This window comes from Nicotiana sylvestris, chromosome 6 (assembly GCF_000393655.2).
Source record: "Nicotiana sylvestris chromosome 6, ASM39365v2, whole genome shotgun sequence".
NCBI classification, from domain to species: Eukaryota; Viridiplantae; Streptophyta; class Magnoliopsida; order Solanales; family Solanaceae; genus Nicotiana; species Nicotiana sylvestris.
The window spans coordinates 190,707,088-190,732,657 of NC_091062.1; the positions used below are offsets into that span (position 1 = coordinate 190,707,088).

At 34.2% G+C, this 25,570-nt stretch overlaps 2 protein-coding genes and 1 non-coding gene across 3 annotated transcripts; 2 read left to right on the plus strand and 1 right to left on the minus strand.

Moving 5' to 3' along the window:
• Positions 1-722: 722 nt before the first annotated feature.
• On the plus strand, positions 723-12,794 carry LOC104241893 (AUGMIN subunit 3). The gene is made up of 18 exons (XM_009796853.2): positions 723-1,292; positions 2,565-2,601; positions 3,221-3,324; positions 4,360-4,555; positions 4,960-5,026; positions 5,651-5,754; positions 6,785-6,869; positions 7,049-7,103; positions 7,513-7,644; positions 8,718-8,787; positions 9,052-9,109; positions 9,198-9,253; positions 9,486-9,638; positions 10,213-10,324; positions 10,394-10,535; positions 11,470-11,545; positions 12,121-12,216; positions 12,408-12,794. Exons 1-18 carry the CDS (start codon positions 1,117-1,119, stop codon positions 12,537-12,539), a joined length of 1,851 nt encoding a protein of 616 aa, XP_009795155.1. The 5' UTR covers positions 723-1,116; the 3' UTR covers positions 12,540-12,794.
• Positions 12,795-13,711: 917 nt separating this feature from the next.
• Positions 13,712-17,046, minus strand: LOC104241894 (uncharacterized). The gene is made up of 4 exons (XM_009796855.2): positions 16,828-17,046; positions 16,061-16,282; positions 15,054-15,230; positions 13,712-14,138 (listed from the first exon to the last, which is right to left on the minus strand). The coding sequence occupies exons 1-4, from the start codon at positions 16,831-16,833 to the stop codon at positions 14,085-14,087; spliced, it is 459 nt and encodes a 152-aa protein (XP_009795157.1). The 5' UTR covers positions 16,834-17,046; the 3' UTR covers positions 13,712-14,084.
• Positions 17,047-23,593: 6,547 nt separating this feature from the next.
• Positions 23,594-23,666, plus strand: TRNAK-UUU (transfer RNA lysine (anticodon UUU)). The gene has a single exon. It is a non-coding gene; the product is annotated as a tRNA-Lys (tRNA).
• The last annotated feature ends 1,904 nt before the right edge of the window (positions 23,667-25,570 follow it).

Genomic DNA, 25,570 nt, shown 5'->3' on the forward strand with positions numbered 1-25,570 from the left:
CAACCTTCAAGAAACTAGTGTACAAGATTGGGATGTGAATGATCAAGGATGTGAATTTATGCTCTCATCAGGGGGAGTTAATACGCACTGTACTCTTTTTCCCTTACAAGGTTTTGTCCCACTGGGTTTTCCTTGCAAGGTTTTTAATGAGGCAACCAAAAGACGTATTTCTAAACATGTGTACTCTTTTTCCTTCACTAGGATTTTTTTCCCCATAGGGTTTTTGCCTAGTAAGGTTTTAACGAGGCACATTATCTTTGGACATCCAAGGGGGAGTGTTATGATAAATATCATATTATGGTGGATGTCTACTCTTCTTCCATGATCTTCATCTCAAATGCTTAATGACATATTCAATGACATATTTTGTATGTTCAATGACATATTCCATGACATATTTTATTCACTTTTTATGCCTATATAAAGGCCTTGTAATAGATAAGAAAATACACACAATTTGAAGAAGAAAATCTTTCCTTCTCTCTATCTCCATTTCTTGTTCATGTTTTACTAAATTGCTTTATTTTCTTGTTCCATATTGTTACTTTGAGTTATATTTCATAACACAATTGATATAATAACAACTAATTATAAAATATTGTGGATGTTTCAATGGCCATTTAATTTTGCAAAAATGTCAAAAAATAACATATTTTAAGTGAAAAAGCAATATTTATGCCCTAATTCAAAATTGGAATTACAGTCTAACGAGTATAACTTTGACTTGTTAATTTAGTTGTGGGTCTTAATTCCTCGAAAACACTCACATCCTCTATGTTATCCTCCTCATCAACCAGGAATCCACTCCCAAACCACAACAAAAGAAAATTAAGGCTAGTGATTTTTGTTTTCGCAGATTAATTGACATATTGTCTTTCTTTTTTTAAAAAAAAAAGAGAGGAAGAAGAAGAGGGAAAAAGAAAATTAAATTCGAAGCATCATCTCTAATTCAGTTAACAGGTAGTAGTGCGACTGTGCGAGTAGCATTTCAAATTTCTCTCGTCAGCCAAAAATCTCTCAAATTAGGTCACTGCCGGCGCCAAGCGACATCACTTTCGGCGGCGTTTTTAACCAATTGACACTCCGATCTAAACATCTACAGCACAACAGTGAAGCATGAGCGGTGCGCGATTATGCGCATTGCTTGGGGAATTGGGTTACGAAGGTCACGAATTACTTGATCCTGATAGTTTCGAGTGGCCTTTCCAATACGACGACGCTCGACCTGTCCTCGATTGGCTTTGCTCTAGCCTTCGCCCTTCTAATGTCCTTTCCCCATCCGAAGTTACACAGTAAGTCACTCCTTTTTTTTTTGGCTATCAGTTTATCTTCCTACATTCTACAAAATTTCTTTGGTTTTGTGTATATAATGTCATCTGTGCGTCCAAATTTGAGATAAAAATGTAATTTAGAGCTCACTTGTTTTTGGATCGGAAGCTGTACTAAGTATCAAGCTAGTATCTAAATATGTTGTTTCCTACATCTGATTATTGTGTAATTTTTTCCCCTACTTTTCAAAGTCACTAAGCAATTTCATTTTAGCTACATGACTGCTTTAGTTGCGTGAATAATTTCGTGTAAGTGTGAAAATTGAACGTCTCAAGAGATTATGGAATTATACACTTCTATATGTCAGTAGACAGAAGCTGTTAGTATCTATTTTCTTGTTAAATTTGTTGTTTATTCATCAGTTTAATGTGTTCTCTAATTTGCAAAGTTACTAAGCAGTGCCATTTTAGTTGTGTCATGTATGTATAATTTTATCTGAGTGTTGAAATTGTTCAAAGTTACTAAGCAATGTCATTTCGAAGTCTTATATATCCTTAATGGGCATGATACCATAATTGTGATTACTTTACTTTGGGTTTTATCCTGAATGAATAGGAGAATATTTGCAAGACTTTGTGTAGTGGATTTTCCTTCTCCTTTTTTTAAAAATAAAAATAAAAAAAATGGCTTGGACATTGGCTATAGAAGTTTTAGAATAATTGATTAGATGTAATTGTTGAGTTTATAGTTTCAAGGAGAATGCATATTGGTAATCTTGAGTTTTCTACTGAGAAGTATTTTCAACTTTCATTATCTCGTGAGCTTGCCTAGGATTGAGGCGTAATAGTAGTAGCTGTTGATTATCTCTTGAATTTTCCCTTATGAATTGCTGTGTATGTATTTTGTTCGCGACTTGGTTTATGCGTTTATTAGTTACTAATATCTTTTTAATTTAGATCTCGCGGTCATGATCACTATAGGCCTATGTTCGTTTTTCACTTATTTTTCCCTTTCTTGATAAGAAATAATCATATGAAAAAGAGAAAAGGAGTATATACTGGTCGATATGACTCTATCCTCGTTCTCAATCAATCAGAATCCGAAGCGTTTTAGTTGCTTGAAATGACATCTCTTGACAACACATTACTTAAAGAATTCATCTTGTTTTTACAATTTTAGACTGTCTATCCTATTCTTCTAGCCAATTTATTTTCTTGCATTCATCAGAATTCTCTACTTCAATACATGGAACACGTTATTCATCCTTGCAAATATTTTCCTCTCTTGTAAACTAGGTATGAGCAGCTTTTACAGGAAGAGAAACTGTTGGAGGTACGATTTCATGCCTTTTCACATCCTCAATCAACCCCCCCCTCCCCCCAAAAGAAAAAAAGCAGAAATTTTTTGAGGGAAACTACCATTTCATATTAAAATAAAATTTAGTGCAGTCTAGTTGAAACTCAAGAATTTGGTGGTATAGTTAAAGATTCCTTAGTGCCTCCTATGGTATATCTGACAAACGCTGATGTATATTAGTTAGGGGATTTGGATAATGCGTACTCCTTATCTCAGTTGTTAGAAAGCACATACCTATTTGTCCAGTTTTTTCAAAGTTCACTTCGGGTGCTTTCAGAAGAGAGGAAAAAGTTTGCGGAGGTTCACAGTTGCAAGATGAGTATCTTAATATCTTGAAACTGCATTCTCAGTTAATGGCAAACAAATTACTATTGATAATAACTTGTCATTTGTCAACCTTTAGATTCTTTCGTCTCATTGTATCTTTTCACTCTGTTTGTTTGGGGGAGGGGGGGCATTGTGGATTTTCAAAAGGGGATATGTAACAAGGAGTTTTCATTTAATAGAAGTTGAAGATTTTTCTATCATTTCTTCCTTTATTCATTCTTGCCACTATGTGTACATAAACACCGTTATTTGTGCCGTGACGTCTCAGGGAGAAGATCTAGACTTTGCTTATGACAGCATTTCGGCCTTCTCAACAAGGAGAGAAAACCAAGAGGCAGTTTTCGGAAGTGAAGAAGGATTGAAGGATATACGGTGATGGCTATTGTCTCTTAGATCTGTTCTTCTTTATTGCTAAATGTTTACTGTTTTATCCTCGAAGTTTGAGTGTGTATAAATGATCAAATTACATTGTTGAGTTAATTCTAGTTTCTGAACGAGTCACGTTCACATTGTGGTGTACCTATACTCTCACCTTTTTCACCGTTCCAGCATTTTATTTACTCCTGATGTAACATAAGTTCCTTTAGCTAAGAAAATTAGTCAAACAGTTATCTATGAGTTCACACCTCCGATATTAAGTTGTGTTTCTGGAAATATTATGGAATGCATGATGCAATTTCGGAAGTGAAGAAGGATTGAAGGATATACGGTGATGGCTATTGTCTCTTAGATCTGTTCTTCTTTATTGCTAAATGCTCACTGTTTTATCCTCGAAGTTTGAGTGTGTATAAATGATCAAATTACGTTGTTGAGTTAGTTCTAGTTTCTGAACGAGTCACATTCCTATTGTGGTGTACCTATACTCTCAGCTTTTTCACCGTTCCAGCATTTTATTTACTCCTGATGTAACATAAGTTCCTTTAGCTAAGAAAATTAGTCAAACAGTTATCTATGAGTGCACGCCTCAGATATTAAGTTGTGTTTCTGGAAATATTATGGAATGCATGATGCGATTGGGGCCTGATCATAGATATGTGAAGGATACATTATTGTACTCGCCTCAAGTGCAATAGCAGTAGCTTATCAACCCCCCCCCTCTTTTCTTTGATCTGATCAATCTTCACTTCTGGATAATCTTTATTCCACAATTAGAATCTGCGCATGAAGAGGCAGCTTAGATACCAGAGAATTGTTAAAAGCAGTTTAGTGTGCACAAGATGTTATATCTCTCTCTCATTTTTTTTGGTAAATAGTAAAATGTAAACTTGTTTAGTATTTTGTTTTTGACATAATTCTGCTTATGCTTCATCTTTGCTCCTTTCTATGTTAAAATGAATTGGTTTCAGCAGATTTGTTTTTACGTTTGCTCTGTTTTTCTCTGATATTGATGGTTTGCTTAATCTTCAGAGATGCAACTTTAGCATTAAAAGCTGAGGAATTGGAGTTGCAGAAACAGCTGAGACGACTGCAGTCTCAATATGATATGCTCACGGGCCAGGCTTCTGCATTGATTCAGGGAAGAAGAGCTCGAGTTGCAGCAACTTCTATTCTCAATGGACAGCAGGCTACCACAGATGATAGCCTTTCAGCAAGGAATTTAGAGGTACGACAGTTAAATGCAAGTTAGTTTATCTTATTTGCATAGTTGACATGCAGTCTATACAAACAATATCATCTCCTATTATGGCTGCACATGTAAGGTTGCTATTGATGATACAGTTGAGGCGAGATATTTTAAAGACAGTGTGGCCTGACGATTATGTAGGCAGGTTCGCAGTAAACTCTTCCTTTGCTTTACCTGCAACTCAACGAAGCAAAGCTCAAAATGCTATTTTGATAGCTGACAACTTGAGAAGAGGATGAGAAAAATAGTAGTTCTTGGCTTGTTTAAGTGGCAGATTGAAGTTGTTAATCTGACAACTGAACATTTATCTACTTTCACTGGGAAATGTACATATAATGATATTATATTTTTATATGGTTCCTAAAATGCTTCACTGCACACAGATGAATGCAGTTCTTGGAAGGATGGCTTCTACTGCGCAGGAGTTGGCACACTATCATTCAGGGGATGGTACTTGAATTTTTTTCATATGACTGTTCAGAAAATTTCTCTTATTGATTAAAGGGTTTGTGTGGCGTATATATTAATTAGAAGATTTCCTAACGCTTTGGTTTTGAATGTCACTCTCCTGTAGATCTTTTGTAGATTCTAATGCTTAAACTGTAATGACAACTTAGATTCTCCAATAATGATGGGATTATGCTTTTACAAGAAGAGTGCTGCTGGTTACTGCTTTGCTTTTAAAAATGATGTGTTTGTGCACATATCTTATGTATACTCTATAAATATGCTGCATATCTTAATCAGACTAGCTGTAAAGGTCTATTGCTTAGCTCACTTGGATTCAAGATTCCAACTTGATTAAGATTAGCAGGTCAAATGAGAATTTGAATTGAGCAAATTCTGCTTCCCTTTCCGTGTTATATTCTATGAACTATGATTCATCTTTGCTTGGAAAGTAATTGTTGGAGCGGCCCAAGTCCGTAAAGATTCTTATAGAGTTCCTTACACAATCCACGTGGGACAATTAGTAACTTAATTAAAATGAGGGAGTTAAGAATCTAATTTGAATTCTTTATCCAGTTTTTACTACTGTGACTATTCTTTGATATTCCAAATTCTTTTTTATTGTAGAAGATGGAATATACCTTTCTTACTCGGACTTCCATGCATATCTGTTGGTGGATGCATCTTGTGTAAAGGAGTTAAATCAATGGTTTACCAAGCATCTAGATACAGTACGTTTGGATTATTATTTTCTTGTTTCTTTCCATTGTGAGCATTTTTATCTTCTTCACCCTGATACACCATGGTATCATACTATATTACAAGATGTTTAGCAAAGTGTTTCTAGCTCCAAATCAAATAATGTCACGCATATTTGGGAACTCATCAAACAGTAGACATAGAATTTGGGTTATGTCACCAACATACAAGGTAAAGCTTGCAAACGATTTTGACATAATGCATAACTGTGAACTGATTTTGCTTTAGTGTCTCCCTGTTACTTTTTTACCTGTTGTTGATCCATAAATTCTTTTAGGTCGGACTTCCATAATGCCAAGAAGGTCGTAATCTTAACATTCAAATATTCACCTTTAATGTATCACTTCCTTCCTCGGAACTTCTCTTATTTTAGAGATAGAATTCGTAAAACGAGCCAATACATGGTCTTATTCTGAGTTATATCATTAATGTTGAGTTTATTCTCTCAGCTCTACAAATATGGGAAGGCTTACTTTGGGACTTGTGTTTCTTGCTGTATAGTACATAATATGCGATCTTACTTTTAGATGTTGAACTTTATAGTATGCAGTACCGACAATGAATTGGGCTTAGGATGACCAGCTGTACTTTTCCTGCCAATTTTCAGAATGTCCCTTTGCCTGGCCAAAGCCCTGAGCTGTTTCTTCTAATCCGCTCTTTCCAGATTCTCTAGTATCTCAATTACTCAAATTTTTGTGCTCTTATGGTACAACTTTGATTTAAGGGTTCAGCTGATTGTTTGTTGAGAATGCTAGGTCGGGTTATTATCTAAATGCCATATTCAATAGTTTATGTTGAGTCTTCAACTTTGTGCACACGTAGTTGTTATCCCATTTGGTGGATTGGCCTTAGATGGCCCGGCCCGCGTCATCCATCCAACCATTATAATGTTCGTTTGTATAGCTGAAAATCTTGGCCTTTCCTTTTAATCTGCTCTTTCCAGATCTATTTTATAGGATTTCAGTGACTTGACATTGCTATTATTGGTTCATTGTGGTTTAGGGTCCTTACAGATTAGTTGCAGAGGAGGGAAAGTCAAAATGTTCATGGGTTAGCCTCAATGACATATCAAACGTTTTACTACGAGGTATTTACATTCCTATACCTCCTTTCGCATTAGTTTTTTCTGCAAGTCGAGCATATGTTTGTGTGTGGATTTGCTCGTGTACTTATTGATAGCGAGGCTTCTTGTCCTAAGAATTAGCTTCAGCTATTTTGTGTGGTTGTTTGGTTGATTTTGAAATATGTTGCATTGTGACATGGCAGATCTGGAAAAGTCACACCACCAGCGTGTTTCTGAATTGCAACGCCTTCGCTCCATGTATGCACCATTTCTTTTGGTTTAATCTAAGTGAAGTATGTATTAGACTAGAAGTGTAAAGACGTCTTTCATGGCCAATATAGGAGTTCTCTTTCAGTCTTTCTGTTTAAATGTTTCTCAACTTTTTATATTACCTCTTTCCTATTGAATGTTTTGGCTTTTATTGGGATGTATCCTAATATTATGCGACATTCCTGAAACAGGATGCTTAGCCATCTATATTAATTGTCATATAAAGTCAGAAGTTGAAGAATTTTACTTTGGTGGTTCCTATAGTATGCAAATATAGAAATTTAGCATCAGTTTTAACTACTTTGAAGTACTTCCCTGAATTTCAACTGTGAAGCATCTCTGAGTCCTTCAAGAAAAGATTGTCTACCCAACTTTATGGTTGCCTTTTTTGTGACAGATTTGGTCCAAGTGAGAGGCAATGGATAGAAGCTCAAGTTGAGAATGCTAAGCAACAAGCTATTCTTACTGCGCTTAAGGGTCAAGTGACATCAGATGAGGCTCACATTCATTTGGACCTTCATTCTCTTCGGTAGATGTCATTTGCACTCTTCTACTTCTAGAACTGATATTCTTTCTTGTTGTTCGTGTTCATGGTATTGTTCAAAGTTGGATTATTGCACTATGCTCTTAGTGACGTGTGGCCATTCAATGAGGCCATGAAGGGTTTTGTATATTTTACTCTTAGGGGTAACAGTATGACATCACATCTTAGTTATTTCAATTGCGTGTGCATTCTGAAAGCTTGATTTCTTACCAAAGAAGTTTATTATATTTGCAATAACAGTTGCTATGGATTGTGATAATATCAAGACTATTCAAGGAAACTTAGTTATGCAAAAGGCATTCATTTAAACTCACCCCCCCCCCCCAGAACACCCCACAAAAAAGAAAAGAAATCTTTAAAAAATTGAAACTGGAAATTAAGTGTACTATAGGGTTAAGAATCTCCATTTTGTTCTGCAGATCTTGCTTGCTTAATTTATTTACTTTTTTATGTTGCACGCTTCACTATTTACTTATTTTACGTCGCTTGCACAATCCCAAATAATATTTTGAGGTCTGTTCTGTCATGGCATGGCATTTTGTTTTTCTGTGCATTAACTATCACGTTCCCACTGTAGAATACTAGCTTCTACCTGCAGGGAGAGAGTGGGAGACCTCTTGCAGTGATAATTCAACGAACCAAAGAAAATCATAATAACGAGCTATGTTGCTCATACTCTCCGAAAATGTTGCCCGGTGTGTGTCGGATCCTCCAAAAGTAGTGCATTTTGGAGGATCCGCCACAGGTACGACAGCTTTTTGGTTAACGAGGAAAAGGAAATCATAATAACGAGGAATAGATTAACAGAAAAAACTGCAATGTTGAAAATCTGCGTTGAAAGCTAGCTCCTTTTCATTTTGTGACATCCCCAAATAGTTTTATTTATCTACGACCTGTTGGCAAACTTTGTAGTTGTTGGTCTCTATCTTTATTCAGTGATTCTCTGCCTTTTAGTAAACATATTAGTTCTGAAAATGGACATCCTAATTTTCCTTTCACTGAATGTTATATCCTTGCTTGTGGGCTACTTTATCATAGAATTCTTTATCTCTGTGCAGGAGAAAACATGCTGAACTGGTTGGAGAAATTTCAATTTTATATCGCAAAGAAGAGAAGTTATTATCAGAGGTTTGTCTAGCACCCATGGATTATCTTGTCTGGTCATAGTTCAGCTATTTATTACATAATTTATATAGTCATGAAACAAGAGAAGTTGTCAGATAGCGTTATCAGATTGTTGATTAGATGATTGCTTCAATATCAGCTCGAGTGATCGATATATAATGAACAAACATATTCTAAATTTCATCACAACCTCTTCAAGAATCCCCTGATGTCTTTAGCTTTTGATGTTATAGTTGGGCATATTACCTACTGCAATTCTTCTTTTAGACTATTCCTGATCTTTGTTGGGAGCTGGCTCAACTACAAGACACATACATCTTGGAAGGTAATAATATTGTCGTCTGACATTGTGATCTTAAATTTTTGTTAGCATATATTTTTCTGATGGATGCTATATTTTTTGGAATGTGTAGGGGATTATGATCTAAAGGTCATGCGCCAAGAATTCTACATTAATCGGCAAAAAGCGGTATGTGTAAGACAGAGTGATGTGTTTCTATACCGTTATTTTCTTTATTTCTTCAACTAACAACCATCATAAGGAGCAAATATTAATGGCTCGCTTTTGCTATTTTGTCATGCAACATTTCTAATATCATTTTATTCTGGGTTCCAATTTTTAGCTACCTCTGGGTATCTAATTTAGTACTTTGATGCTTAGAAATTCTTGTACTTCTTACTTAATTATGGTTTCTTTGCAGTTCATAAATCATCTGATTAATCATGTTGCAAGGCATCAATTCCTGAAAGTAGCATGTCAGTTGGAAAAGAAGACCATGCTTGGGGCATTTTCATTGCTTAAAGTTATGGAGTCTGAGCTGCATGGATACCTGTCAGCAACAAAAGGCAGAGTGGTATGTATGTGTAGAATGAGTCATGTCACAAGACTTGAATTGAACCTGAAGAACCTTCACCAGTTTGATTTTGTTCTTCCCTTCTCCCATATTTTAAGCCTTATTCAACTTTCAATACTTAACGTCCCTAAGCCAGCCAAATGAATTTTGACTTTCATAATTTTCTTTGATTCTTTTAAATTGAAGGATAAAACTTAAAAGGGATAAAGCTGGAACATTGAATATAAAATTCTTACAACAAAAATGCCATGTTCGCGTGGAACTTAAAATCTGAATTTTATGAAGCACATAAAATGTAGCTGAATAGAATTGAGTGGATACAACGGATTCATATAGATGACTCCAATTAATTTGGGATCGAGGGTAAGAAACTAGAATTTGGGAGGTGGTGTTATTGGTTGATGCATGTTTAAGAGGGGCGAGGGCAATGTAGGACGCCGATTGAAATATGGACACAAGATGGTTATACCTTTGATGCCTCATAAAAGAAAATTTTCATTTTAATTTGGACATAGGAGTACCATATTCATGTTTGATTTCATAGTTGTCCACTCATGCAACTTTTTTATTTTAGGGTCGATGCATGGCACTGATTCAAGCTGCATCTGATGTTCAAGAACAAGGAGCAGTGGATGATCGTGACACATTTCTTCATGGCATCAGAGACCTATTAAGTTTATATTCAAGTAACGGATCTGGACTTTGAAATATTACTAAGTTTTTTTTGGTTGTTCATACTAATTGATTTTTTCCAGATATTCAAGCTGGTCCATCAACATATGTATCGGCACCTGGCATTGTTCAACAGATATCAAGCCTTCGTTCAGATCTGATGTCTTTACAATATGACCTTGAACACACCCTTCCTCAGGATAGAGATACATGTATAAACAAACTGTAAGTTCTCAATTCTGTCGAGTTATACCAGTCTCTATTGCTTCTCTTCTGTTATTTTGACAATATTAATCATATTGGGGACAGCTTTGAAACATTAGAATTAGATTTAGTGCACAATATGCTCTTACATGGCCCAATGTGGCACTGCCAACACATTGTTATCCGCTTTATTCTAGTTTTTATCCTAAGCCAACACCAAATTATCAACCATGTGTAATCCTGATAAATCAGTGCTGTCAGGGAAAAATAAATCCGTCAAATACTATTTCTGTATGCCTATCAATCTGTTTCTAGCTCATTATAATTGTATAAGGTATTTGCGCACACACTAGCAAAATTGTCAAGTTATGTAGCGTCTCTTTCTGATTTTCTGACCAGTCGTCAGGCACGTCTTCATTTACAAGTGATGACTTGCTGGAGTTACAAGGACATGTAACTAGGATCTAGTCAACATATTTGAGTTTCTTAGGATACTGGTTGTGAATGTTTGGAAAGATCCGTGAGGTTGTGTTTGCAGTGATTGTTCATGGAAGATGGGAGTTTTGGACCAATAATGTTTAAGAAGTCTGTTGAAATCTTTTGTGTTGGTTGTCTACTCGAATCTCTTAAGAAATTGCTTTAAGGTCACCATGTAGTATGGGTGGCCAAGAATCATTCCGTTTTGCATAAACCATATTTCTTTCACCTTTTTAGTGTTCAATTGATGCTTGAACCTGCAACTCACGATCTATTTTTGTGGTTTGACGTCTTCCTGTCTAATTAATATTTCAAAGAAGTTTGTTATCTGAATTTTCCTTAGCTTTTACATTCAGCAAGGAGTTCTGCACCTTCATAATGACATTTCAGTAATCTAATTGATATTAATGGTGATTTGATACATAAACATGTCATAGTGTCAAAGCATCTTATATCCTTCTTATACGTCATATATTAGGTGCACTCTTCTTCAAAGTTTGCAGCAGCTATTGTTTGCTTCATCAACAACTGCTCAACCAATTTTAACTCCTCAGGTAGATTTTTTGCCGTTATGCCTTTGCTGTATGTAAATATGATCTCTCTCTCTCCCCCCCCCCCTCCCCTCTTCTTTCTGTTTGCTCAAAGGCTTCGAGATATTATTTCCTTCTGACTGCTTAACTAATCACTGTATCCAAAGTGGACTTTTAGATTCTTCAACTTGGACTAATACATGGAGAACAATATATCTTGCTATTGAATAGGAGTATCTATTTATTTAATGAAGTTTTTTCACTCTGCTCTCCATAATGTATGTGTTATAATTGAGCACTCTTTTTCTTTTGTGGGCTCTGATATACCACTATCTTTTGCTTCTTGAAAAGAAATATGTTCTTGATTGCATAGCTTACCTCACTCTTTTAAGTCATATGAATAGTCATATAAGATGGACCTCCACTTATATCTCATAAAGTTAGGAGGTTCTGAAATTAGACTTATAAATTTTTATTATTATTATTATTATTTTTGCGCATAATATTGAATGGTTACTTGCTGAGCGCATCAGTTCCTTATTCTGTTCAACTCTGAAGATTTTTACTCTTACTTCTCATTTATGTCCTTCCCTCTATAGACACTAATGAAGCAGCTAGCAACATTGGAAGACTACAATAAAAATCTTTCTCGTGCCATTGAAGATGTGACCAGTGAACATCTGAAGAAGAATGAGGTAAGCTTTTAGCTTGAGTCTTCTTATTTCTGTCTCTAAATAGACACCATCGCTAATTTCTGGTGCTGTTTTATTTATCAGATGGTTCCTGTGTATTTGATATCTTAAGAAAAAGCACGTGATCACTCTTTTTTATGCTCTATATTTCTTGAAGATGAAAACTAATAAATGATAACCTCGTCATAAAACAGATTTACAGACATCAAAAAGCAGAGAAGACAATCGAGAGGCGAGTTTTTGTTGATTTCTTCTGCTACCCTGAGCGCTTAAGAAACAAGGTCATGGAATTTGCTGCAAGTGTTGGGGCTTTGCAATCGTCATAGTTGCTTTTCCTTGTATATTGTGCTTTGTACGTAGTCGGTTTCTTCATTTTTGATATATTTGAGCATGTATGTAGCCCTGTTTCTTCTTTCCTGCCTTCAGTCCAACATTTTTCAGCATTGTGATGGGACTTTAGCCTCATGATTCATATGGTACAATTACTAAATACGTAACCTGCACTAGTTATCTTGTATGCACGTCATGAAAATGTGTTCGAAAAGGGATTGGTATTCTAATGCGCTGTACCATTTCCAGAATCTCCAGTTTTAGCCGCAGTTAATATTTCCAAGAAGATGTATTAAGCACAAAACATAAGATCCTTTTCAAAATAGGTTTTTAACTAATAGTTCGGACCTAGAGAGCTACTTTATGTCTTTTTCTGAATGAAATGTTCGTTGCATTGACAAAGAGAGGCATTGTACAATTATTTGGGTATTGTCTGACGAGATGGGATATTCTTAGACCATTTGTCGCTTTACTAGTGTGAAATAGTCTCTTTGATTTATATCTTTACTTCCTCTTTAGTCAACTAAAGTTGTTTTTGTTGCTTCTTTTGATGAATCACTCATTACAGCCTTTTAATCAACCTTTTGTTTCAGTGTTAATCCATATAGACGGGCAAAAGCAAAAAGTAGTGGAGTTATTGATCCTTTCTTACAATGTAGGTTAGTTTTCCTATTATGATCAAAAGAAAGAAAAAGAGAAAAGCCTCCATGGGGAAAGACAAGGCAAGTATAAAGATGTTTCCAATAAGACCATAAACCCACTTTTAGTTTAGACATGATGATTAGTCTGAATCGAAGTTTTATGGTTTTATATATGGATTTAAGTTAAAATACACAATCAGTGTAGCATGTTCTTTTCTTCGGAACACAAACGGGAAATATTTTCTTTAAGCATTAACAAATGAATGTTAGATACCTCCAAAATTTGGTTCAGTTAGCTAATTGACACTTTAATTGATAATTAATAAAACGCCAGAGTAAAACGATCTTACAAAAGAAGATTCGAAAACTGAAAATGCACAGGGCACCATAAATAAAGACACGAGGGAGAGATTTCTCTTTTTTCTCATACATTAATATATCCTTGTAATGCCAATTTCCCACACAGTACCTCAAGATTTTTTAAATTATAAAAGCCAACCCTAGTATAGTACTAAAGGGTTCCACGGTGCACGAAAAATTATGTGTTTATACAGGATTCAAGGAAGGGCCATGTAAGGGTCTGATGCAAGCATTAATAGCTAATTCTACGGCTCAAACCCGTAATCTATAAATCACATGAAAACAACTCTACCGGTGCTCTAAAGCTCCCCTTAAACACTACATAGTACTAGGACATCAAAATACTTCCAAGAAGAAACATACGTTTAGCAATGTAGAGAAGAAAGGAGAAGATTCTTTCTTCTTTTTTGGGCCATTTTTTACTGGTTTAAACCCAACAAAAGACTCCAAACATAACTATAAATATAGACAAAATCACCATGCAGACAAACTACTAGTTCTATACTTTCTGGATTTTCTCTTCTTTTGCTTGCACCATGTTCAACAAGCACAAGAAGGCCGCAAACAGCTCGAGATGATAGCCCGGACGCCCTTCTGAAAAGAATTTAAATAAATCAAAGGAAAAGTTTTAGCACAAGGAAAAAGTATTGACACTTCAATAAGGTTGCATATTGTAATCTCAGGAAAAGGAGTTTTCAAAAAATCTTTTTTCTATATAAATGAGATTGTCTTGTTAATTAAACTTTAACATGTAGTGCATAAAAATTAAATAAACCAAAAAGTAATCATCTTTAATAGTACCATTTTCGTTAGAACTCATCAATCACTCTTCTCTTTGCTTTTTCTCTGTCAAAAAGATTACCACTTTAAGCAATGTCACTTCAGAACTATTCATCAGATGGTTTGACACCACATAAGAAGGGCTATCCCTTTCAGTTTTTGGCCCACAAAAAGTCCCTTCATTTCTGGTAACATGAATGGGAGGAAGAACTAGGAGAGCAGAGTGGTTGTAGCCTTTATGCTACGGGTTCAATTGAACTCACAACTAATGACACAGATTATGAATATATATGTAGAAATCTACTAAAATCCCAACAAGTATTACATTTGAACCCATAATTTTAACAGTAAAATGTTTCATCGCTAAAATCTTAAAAGTTGAGCCCATTAAATTTAAACCCTAAATTCGCCACTATAGAAGAGAGTGGAAGGTAGAGGCAACTACTAGTTTTTGTTTTGCAAGAAATATAGGCGGATCGAGTTGTGACAAATTTTTGTTCAAACCCATTTACAACTCATCAGCTATCACTACTAGCGGCCTCGACCAAGGTCTAGGTCGCCGATAGTAGTGATTGTGGTAAGGATAGAAGTAGGGCCGGAGCCACAGTAAAAGTTACGAGTTCAACAGAAGTCAGTAACTAAGTTACAACAGGTTCGACAAAACACACTTAGCTTATTATATTAAAATCCTGAATCTGCCTAAAGATAGGAGAAGTTAGAAGGACCTACCCTTGTAGGCTTAGCATAGAGCAACTCGGGGGAAATCTTGTAGAGATCTTCATCAATAGGCTTTTTGGGCACACTTATAGTAGTTGGAGGAGATATAGGAAGAGGGCTGGGTGGTTCTTTCTCAAAATCACACATCACCCATGCTTCTTTTCTTGCTTCTTTGTAACTTGCTTTTTTCTGCCAATCACACTTTTACAATTAACTTCTGCACTTCATATACTATAAAAACAAAGGAGAAAATCACATCCAATAGTAACCTAAGCTTGTTCAACTAATTTAGAAGGGTATTATCACTTTAAGCACGCATTTATATTTAGTATTCGAAAAAGTGTATAAAATTTATATAATTTTTGTATATAATATACAAAATGTTTATATATATATATATATATATACACACACACCTTTTCGGCTATTATTTTGAGAGCGAATATACAATGTCATTTTCCCTTTTTATTCTTCGATGGATATAACAAGTGGCGCATATTCAAAGAAGCAACCACATAAAAGCCAAGGGATCAGTGACGAAGTGAGATTTTTTACTAATGGCTGTCAAAATATTTTAAAAAAATACACAAATAATTAAGAGGATTCAACATATATATATAATTTTTATTTTAGTTTTAAAAAAATTACCTAGCTACGCAGTGTAATTTTCCAGGGTTAGGTGGCTCTACCTTTGCTCAGTGGAGGAGCCACATGCACCCAAGGGGTGTACCTCGACTTCTTGGTGAGTTTATTTCTTTATATTTTGACTCCCTTTAATGAAAAACCTAGCTCCCCTCTGCTTATATATGTGTGTGTATATATATAACAACAAAAAAATCTATCTAGCTACACATCATTTTCTGATAAAGGGTATCAATCTCTTGGACAAAGATGGCTATGCCATTGGTTATAATAGAGAGCTAAGAGGCTAATGTTCATAAATTGAAGAGCCACCTTTGTCAATAAATATTTTTTTTGCGGAAAAATTATACTGTATAGCTAGGTAAAAAAAATATTACCTTACGACGAGGAACAACGATCATGGTAGGTGTAACAATATCATTCTGGTAAAGATCACCAGTGACATACAAATCAGAGTCATGAGAATAGCTGTAGTGAAACAAACCAGCTTGCCTTGCTGATTCAAAACACTCTGTAAAAGGAATTGGAATTTCATTATTGTTACAATCCCAGCTACCAAATGCTGGAACATGGCTCCTCCTAAAGTAATAGTTACTCTCCTGTTTTGAACCAAAAATAAAAAATGAAAATCAACATTGATAAACTCTTGTTCAAAAAGATAACTTTCCAACAATACAATAAAAAATGGATATTTGGCCAAACTATTAGGTTATAAATTGGACTATGTATATCATAACACATAGTCCAACATTGAAAACATAACAATATGGATGAGTCGGACTCTGATATCATATGAAAAATAGACTTTTGGGTAAGTCAATCTTATTTGAAATTATGCTTGGATAAGCATTTCACTCGAAAAAAATATTGTTGTTTTGTGAGTGAGGAATTTTCTTTTAAAAAATTTTAAAAAGTGGTCAAAATTATTTTTTTGCTTTTGAAAAACTCATTTTCGAAAAATTTCTAAAAACTTATAAAATTTTATGGACAAAAATATTTTTGAAGAAAAAAAATCGAAAAAAGGAAAATATTTTAATAGACAAACGGGTCCTTAAAATGATATAAGGTGACAACATCTCATATCCTGGAATAATCTAACAAATAAACAAAAGGGAAATTAAAGAAGATATTACGAGTTACTTACATCCATTTTGGTGCTATAGCAAAGAAACCAGTAGAATATTTGATATTGATCAAAGTTGACTCTTTTTATAAATATGAAGAGGGAATGGGAGGATTTTTTTAAAGGAACCTGAAATGAGTTTTCCTTATGTTGTTGATGGGTTTTTAAAGGTAAAAAAAAAAAGAAAAAAAGAGAGAGAACAGAGGACAGTGAGAAAATGAAAATTCAAAGAGATACTATACTGTAGAAAAAAGGTGAGAAACAGAGAAAGAATGTGAGAAGCAGACAAGAGGGACAGAGAGAGTAAATTCAGCTTTTACTCTTTTTGCTTTACGGATTGAGAGAATTTATTTACAGTATATTTTTTCTCCAATTTGTTTGGTCTTTGTTGAGACACTGTATATACTGAGGTACTATCATTTACAGTGTAATATACTATTGTTGCTTTCTCACAGTGAAAATTCAAATCAATACTCTCTCCGATTCATTTTAAGTGTTTTTTTAACGTATTAAAAAATTCACCTTTTAGTGTTAATTAATAATGAAATTGATCATATTAACTTTAATTAGCTCATTGAAAATATAACAAACTATTCCTAAGCTCTTTACTCCAAGGACAACTTTGGAAAGAAAAAATTAATTCTATCTTGATATCCGGAAAAAATTAAGCTAGTGTTTAGTCATATATTTTTAAATTTATTTTGAAAAATCTGATTTGAGTGAAGTTTGATTTGAAGATAAAAATTTGTGTTTGGATATCAATTTTCAAAACATATTTTACTTTAAAAAACCCATAAAATATACTTATATCCACAAGTTCTAAAAACTATCACAAATAGCTAAGAGTACATTCAGCAATAACATTCATTAGCATTATTACAAACCATAATCCTGAACATAAATAAATTTGGCACAAAATTATTATTTTTATAATGAACTACATAATACGCTATCAGATGACTGAGAAGACGAAACAACATCATTACAAATAATAAATGGTGGGCTTTTTTATAAAATATAAAAGTTTGGTGAAATTTTAAAAAAATTTAATAGTGATATTTTGGGCCAGAAATTTGGGTTTTGGGATTTGGGAATTTGCCAAAATATGGATAAAATTTATGAACAAACATGTATTTGCCAAAAAATATTTGGCAAAATCTATAATCAAACGGGGTCCTAAATATTATGAACCATAAAAAGAAGCCAAAAAATCACTTAAAGTGGACCCGAAGAGTAAATGACACCAATTTAAGGTAAAGTTTCAAAGTTGAGATAGACTTTTTAACCTCATAACAAAAATCATATTTTATACTACTATATAAAATAATAATACAAATTTTCGTCTAAACAGGCTATTCAAAATTCTGATGCGGAAGCTATTTTCTTAAAACTTTTTTTAATAAAGGTAAAAATTTAAACGGTACCATTAAATAACCCTATTTTTGCAAATCTCCCCTTATTACAACACGCTTGGGTGGTAGCATACTTTTATTTTTTATTTTGTTTTAACTTAATGTGCATTTTGTCACTTTCTTTACCTGTAACACAAAATTGTACAAAAAATAGTTATGGGACAACTAGATTTTATTAATATAGAGGAATGAGAGGATCTTTTAGGGGACCCTAAAATTGATTGGCTTTTACATATTGAGTCTTTGTTGTTGGTGCCTTGTGGGGTTTTAAAAGAAAGAGAATATAGATAGTGAGGAGTTCGAATTTTTTATATGTGAACTTTCCAGTATAACATGTTGGAAATTTATAATGTGCTAGAGTTTCAACATAATATGTTGGAAGTCCATACATAGGTGCTCCAATCTCCAGTATATTATGCTGGAACTTTTCGTGTGCTGGAGTTCCAACATAATATGCAGGAAGTTCATACACATATGCTCCAATCTCCAGTACATTATGCTTGAACTTTCCGTGTGCTGGAGTTCCGACATAATATGCTGGAAGGTCATACACAAGTGCTCCAATCTCCAGTATATTAAGTTGGAACTTTCCGTGTTGCAGTAAAATAGTGGCTATTTTTCAATAATTTTACAAATACTGGCTATTTTTCAATTATCAGTCCGAAAGCTGATTAGCTCGTGCTATTTTGTCTTGCATTTCGCTTCTTGAGAATCAAACTATATAAAGCTTTGACTAGCATTTTAATATCTATTTTTTTATCATATTAATGTGTGAAGAATTGGAAAGTATAGTATGTTTCATATAGTTTTGAACATCCAAATTTTAATTTAAAATACTAAACAATTTAATCCAATTTAATTTTAAAGATAAATCAAATTGATTTTCGAAAAATCATGAGAGGTGAATAGAAACAAAAGCTGAGAAACAGAGAAAGAAGCCAAAGCCCAGATATAAAAAATGTGAATAGCAGACAAGAGGGACAGAGAGGAGGTAAGGGAGTAAATTCAGCTTTACTCCTTTTGCTTTATGGAATTGGAGAATTTATCTACACTTTTTTTCTCCAATTTGTTTGGTCTTTACTGAGACAGTGTATATCCCCATGGATCATAGTATAATACAAAGTTGTTACTTTTGAGAATTAAAATGCAAAAACATGAATTTAAAGAAAGTTTCAAAAGTTTGAAAATATACTTTTTAACCCCACACGCGTCACAATGAAAAGCTTTGTGCTTCGTGCATATTCATTAACCATTCTTAAACTTTTCGAGTTGTGTGGTAAAATGCATTAGAAAATAGTACGTTTTGTAGGACGTATAAAAATAATATTAAATAAAATATATTAGTAATGCTGAGATTAATAACATTAAAATTAGTTATATTAAGATTATTTCTTGTCGATTTGGTGTGTTACAAATAGCATGTACTTCATAATTTTTATAAGAATTATTTGTTCACAAAAATACCCTTCAAATGGTTATCCATGTATTATTGAAAGAACGATTTTGTCTTTATATATGCTTATCCATGTATTAAAAATCATGAATTGTTAATGTCATAGTTTGCTAGTATGTAAGAATAGTACTGAGTATGATATATAGTAACTAATACTCCCTCAGGCCCACAATAAGTGACAATTTGCTTTTGGTACACCTATTAAGAAAATACTAAATTCTATACAAAAATACCTAGTATGACTAAACTACCCTTAATTAAATATTTTATGTGAGGAGTAAGAATTTTTTTAGGGATATGTACATAGGGGTAATTTTGTAAAAACAAATTGAATTATTTCTTGATTATATAAATGGACACTTATTTTGGACCAAAATAAAAAGGCAAATTAGTCACTTATTGTGGACAGAAGGGAGTATAAGTATTAGTCATACATAAGTTGAAAAATACTCTCTCTCCGCTATACTTTAATTTGATTGTTTGACATTTTTTTTGTGGTCCATAATATTTATTTTTTCAAATATCAAGAAGGAACTAATTTCTTTTTTCCAAAGTTGCCCTTGGAGTAAAGAGTGTAGAAGTATCTGTAATGTTTTCAATGAACAAATTAAGATTAGTATGGTCAATTTCATTATTAATTAATATTAAAATATGGATTCATTAATATATATTAAAAATAGCCAAAAAATCAAATAAAGTGGACCGAAAAGAGTACCAAACAATAGATTGATAATACCAAAGCTCATACATGTATTATTTTTCATACTCACAAACACTTTTTTCTTCTAAAAACTTGATCAAACTTCTTAATTATGGGGGGGGAAATACTTTTTGGCAAAAAATAAGAATGCCCAAACAGGCTAGAAGGACTGGGAGGGCTCGTTTGGTATGAGGGACAAAAAAAATAATTAATTCTGAAATTAAATTTAAAAAAAAGTTTAACTCATGTTGGTTGGAAGAAATCTATAGTATAATTAATCACGAGATTAGTTATCCAGAGAGTAATATTTTTTTTCTCGTGAATAGGTGGAATAACTAATCCCGTGATAACATCTTTCCAATCAAACGACTCCTAAATTGGATATGGTAGGTTTGAACTGTTGCAACGGCGCCGAGGAGCAGTTACTGCTAAGTCTATTTGGTGAAGGCAACAATTCAAAGCTGTAAAAGAGGAATTGTCACAATTTCTGCAGTAATATTTAACAGTCACCTGGGCAGAGAGCAAAAGCTTTAAATGGACAAAAATATCTTAAGATTAGAAATTTGAGCAACTCAGAATGTAAATTTGGGGGGGGGGGGGGGAGGGGGACTCAGTGTTCTGGATATGTGTTCGGCGAACTCTGTAACTTTAGTTCAAATCCTGTATTTGTCTTGAATAATTTATTGATTATTTACAATTTAATAGTTTAGAATTCAATTACTTAAAATACTTAGAATTTCGAACTCATAAACTTGAATCCTAGCTCTGTCACTAAATAGAAGGATTGGTTTTTTTCCTTTATATAAACTTCTTTCGCTATTTTCAAAGTATTTAGAGAGCGTTCGATTTCCTAATATATTGGAGTGCACCATTGTATATCTAACCTATGGTTGAAATTTAAGACATTTCACCAACTAAATAATTTCCTTTTATCGTGGGAGCTAGTTAAATTAATCTTAACATATTTTTTATTCTGTTAGTACGTAGAAAACGAGAAAATAATCTCCTATGTTCACTTGCAGTTGAAATAGAAAAAGTAATTTTGCGAAAAGTATCTTGTGCGTTAATTTCGAATCTCTTATATATAAAAATAAAAATCAATATGATGTTTGTTAATCTCGAGCATTTCAATCGCACGGAGTATTACCAAGTTCAAACCACTTTTTTGAAGAGCACCCGTTTGCAAAAGCATTTTTTTGGGGGACAGAGCTAGAGTATTATATACGAGTTCAAACGAATTTCATTATGTTCCTTAGACCTTATATATTAAATTAAGAAATTCAATATACACATATAATATTGAATTATGAATTCAATAATTAAAATGAGCTTTGAGTGAGATAGTAAATTCATCTGATTTCTCTGGGAGTAATTGCGTAGAATTATGTGCAGCTAGCAGATCAAGTAGTAGTAGTTAGGAAATAGAGCAGAAACGGACTCCAGGATTGTTTTTAAGGGCTTTAAATTCTAGAATAGTGATATAAGGTTTTACTTATTGTGTTCTGAATTTAGTTTTGTACCTACTTAAATTTAATTTTTAATATATATAGAATTTAACAAAAGGGGTTGCTCTGATGGTAAGCAACCCCCACTTCCAACCAAAAGGTTGTGAGTTCGAGTCTCCCCAAGAACAAGGTGGAAAGTTTTTGGAGGGAAGAATGTCGGATTTACATTTGAAAATAGTCTCTCTGCTCCAGAGTAGGGGTTAGGTCACAAAAAATATTAGGTCCGGCTGAACTCGTAGCTCCGCTCCAGAAATAGAGAAAAAAAGTTGCTACTTGGGATTTTAATATTTTATCGACATTTGTGTTACGTAAACAAAGAAAGGCTAAATGACAGTCTTCATGTCCTTTGTTTCCCTCAATTCTTTCTTCCTACCATTTCAATTAAAAAGAGTGGATCTAGTGCGGAACTTAATGATAATGTCGCGGTTACTTTATTGAAGCATTCTAAAGATAGAAGCGGATTTAAAATTTAAAGTTAACGAGTTCACAGTTCTAATTCTTTTAGTTTATGCGTTTTGAACTAATATTTGGCATATTCAAATTTTTCTTTAAGACAAATATAAAGTTTGAATCAAAATTATTGAGTTCGATCAAACCCCGATAAAACATACTGGACCCATCCCTGCTTGGGGAACAAGGGTACCAGAATTTTATCCTCTCACCTCAGTTTATGCGTTTAATATTTGATCAGTTTATGTGCTTAATAATTACTAAAGTTTATGCGTTTTGATTGGATACAAAATTTAACCAAGATAACAGGACTTTTAAAATGTATGATCTAATTTGTGTAGTTGTAAATAATCTTATTCCGTATAAAATGAGAATTTAAAATTAAATTATTTCTAAATATTAAAAAAATTATTTTTAAGACTAAAAAAGAAAGGGAGAAATTAAAAAATAACTTCAAAAATAGCCACAATTTCAAAAGTAATCGAAATTTAGCTACTTTTCATGTAAAAATAAATCTGAACGAAAACACTGTTTAAAATCCGGAAAAATACTCCAGTATAATATACTGGAGTTCCAGTATAATTATATTATACTAGAGTTCCAGTATAATATACCGGTCCAACATAATATACTGGAACTTTCCGCGTGTTGGAGTTCCAGCATAATATGCTGGAAGTTCATACACAGGTGCACCGATCTCCCGTATATTATGCTGGAACTTTTCGTGTTCTAGCAAAATAGTGGCTATTTTTCAATGACTTTACAAACGCTGACTATTTTTAAATGACCAGTCCGAAAACTGACTAGCTCGTGCTATTCGTAAGAGGTTAATATTAGCCTATTAGGTGTTTGAATTGAAAAAGTAACGCACAAAATATATCATGTCAAATGCTCTCTCACTATTCTCTCTCTTTCACAAAATACTTTAGTTGAACTGTTGCAAGCTTGCACGGCCTTTTTGTTACGAATTAATGCAGCATATTTTGAGGTAATTAATTTTGGGCCAAGGAGTCTAAGGAATTTTTTGGCTCTCTCATTGCAGCATATTGATAGGAATTTTTACGCAGTATAGCCTTCTCTCAAACTAACAGAGAAAAAAAATATATTCTGTTATACGAGTATATAATAATATATAATAGGAGTATATGTATTTTATATATAATCACTGCGTATTTTTTATATACTTAGCTAGCAACTGTAATTATATTTTTGTAGCAAAAATGAGAGAACAAAAACAAAATCATAGTTACATAGACAATTCCAGCAAGCCGTCTTAGCTCAGCTGGTAGAGCGCATGGCTTTTAACCATGTGGTCGTGGGTTCGATTCCCACAGACGGCGACCTTTTTCAAATTTTCTTTATTAGTTGATGTATACTTCTTTATTTTTTGGTATCTTGTAAATTCTGAGGTCTTCTAAATTAATTTTCAACTCCAACGTTCTTGCTAGCCACAGTGAATGTGTTGCATATGCTTCGTCCTTAGAGAAGAGATCAAAAGTTTGGGTCCATTCGATCACCCTGAACTAACTTTCAACTCTAATATTCGCAGTGAATGTTGCACATGTCTTGTCCTTAGAGAAGAGAAAGTTCGGGTCAACTTGATCATCCTCCCTTGAACATGAACTGGTTGAGAGAAATGAACATACACCATATATTTCCGATTTAAAACCCCCAACTAGAGACGGAATTCCAAAACCTAAACATAAGTTGATCCTATTATATTAAAGCTATAGACATCTCACCATCCAAGTGTAAAATAAGGGAGGGCTCATATTTCCTTCTTGTACAAAAGTTAGAAAACATTCATCTCTTAACAACATAGAGTAGAATAAAAAGCATAACTAAAAGGCATTAGAGCTAAGAAGCCAGTATAATGTCTTCAAAAGCTCTGAATTTGATGGACAAATATGATCTCAATGATAAAGCAAATCAAAGCCACACATGAGTGGAACCATACTTTATAAAATGTCCAAATCACTAGTAATGATGATATTTTGTACTCAAATATCAATCTAATCACAAATTTTAAAAGTGTTGGGTGGGAAACCCATGTGTGGATTGGCCCCACTTGTCCTTCAATTGTGGTCTCATTAGCCACTTCTAAACTCCGTTTACCAAAATACACTTAGCAACGATTTTGGTATCGAGGCTTGAATTACCAAAAATATATGCCCCAAATGATTTGCAAAATCCTCTTTCCCAATTTAACGCATTTTCCTATTATTAATATTCCTATTTCCTTTTCCATAAGGCAATCTGTATTTTTTTTGCTATAATGAATTTATTTAGATCTTGTTCTAATCACTAGGATAGTCCACTGATCAATATGTTGCAATTCAAACAGACGTCATATGTGTTTGACCATAAAACCTTTTGTTAAACTAATTGTAGGCATGTGATTTTTGACCATCCCCAAGATTTTTCATATTTTAGCATGTAAATGTACGTAAACGGTGGGGATCTGTGAGTGGTTGCAGTTTAATAAGAAGTTTGTACGTAAACCTTCTTCGACTGGTGAGTCAACTCTTTTCAATCTTTAGTTGCTTCGACCTTCATACCGTCTTCTTTTTCACTTCATTGTCTTTCTTTGTTCTACTTCCGCTTTTTGTCAGTCGGGTGCCTCGACTAAGTCTCTGCTCGCTACGACTGTAGGTGAGTCCGTTCAGATTATTGTTTCTTCTTGGACCCCGGCCCTGCGTAGGCCTAGCCGTCGGGCGGCTGCCCCATCAGCGGAGACTTAGACTTCTCCAATATTGTATTTAGTGGACGAGCCATCGCCAGGAGAGGAGGAAGCAGTTTGTCTAAAAAGGCGGAGAGTAGAGGTTGGTGACGAGGCGATAGCGAACGAACAGCCAATGAGGGGTGATCCCGAGCAGACCACGGTGGTACCTGAGAGTGGCGTGGCTTTGGACGCAGAGACTGCGCCCCTTCAAATATGAAGATTGCTTCCTTTCCATATGTCGCCATGGAAGGAGAGAGAGTGATCAGAGGTAGCTGAGGTCATTACGAGGAGTGATCCGTCAACGTCAGAGCGAGTCGGCGCACCTTCGTCTACCGAAGAGAGGGGACAAAATGTGGTCGTAGATGGTGACGAGTCCGGTTCCGACATCGACCCCGAAGAGATACGGATGTTTGATGAGGGGTTAACTCGGGTAGAGGTGAGAACGGAGGGATCTACTCGTCCTATCGTCATTCCCTTGGACTGCAACTTGTTGACAAACACAGAGAGCGTAGTTCCTTCTTT

What these genes read in the sequence shown, in the direction of transcription:
- LOC104241893 (XM_009796853.2), top strand. Translation starts at nt 1,117, where the DNA reads ATGAGCGGTGCGCGATTATGCGCATTGCTTGGGGAATTGGGTTACGAA. An exon ending in AGGAAGAGAAACTGTTGGAG is followed by an intron (nt 2,602 to 3,220) that starts GTACGATTTCAT and finishes GTGACGTCTCAG; the next exon opens with GGAGAAGATCTAGACTTTGC. An exon ending in ATCAAACGTTTTACTACGAG is followed by an intron (nt 6,870 to 7,048) that starts GTATTTACATTC and finishes GTGACATGGCAG; the next exon opens with ATCTGGAAAAGTCACACCAC.
- LOC104241894 (XM_009796855.2), bottom strand. An exon ending in TCGTTGTTCCTCGTCGTAAG is followed by an intron (nt 15,231 to 16,060) that starts GTAATATTTTTT and finishes TGTGATTGGCAG; the next exon opens with AAAAAAGCAAGTTACAAAGA. An exon ending in TCTATGCTAAGCCTACAAGG is followed by an intron (nt 14,139 to 15,053) that starts GTAGGTCCTTCT and finishes AATTCTTTTCAG; the next exon opens with AAGGGCGTCCGGGCTATCAT.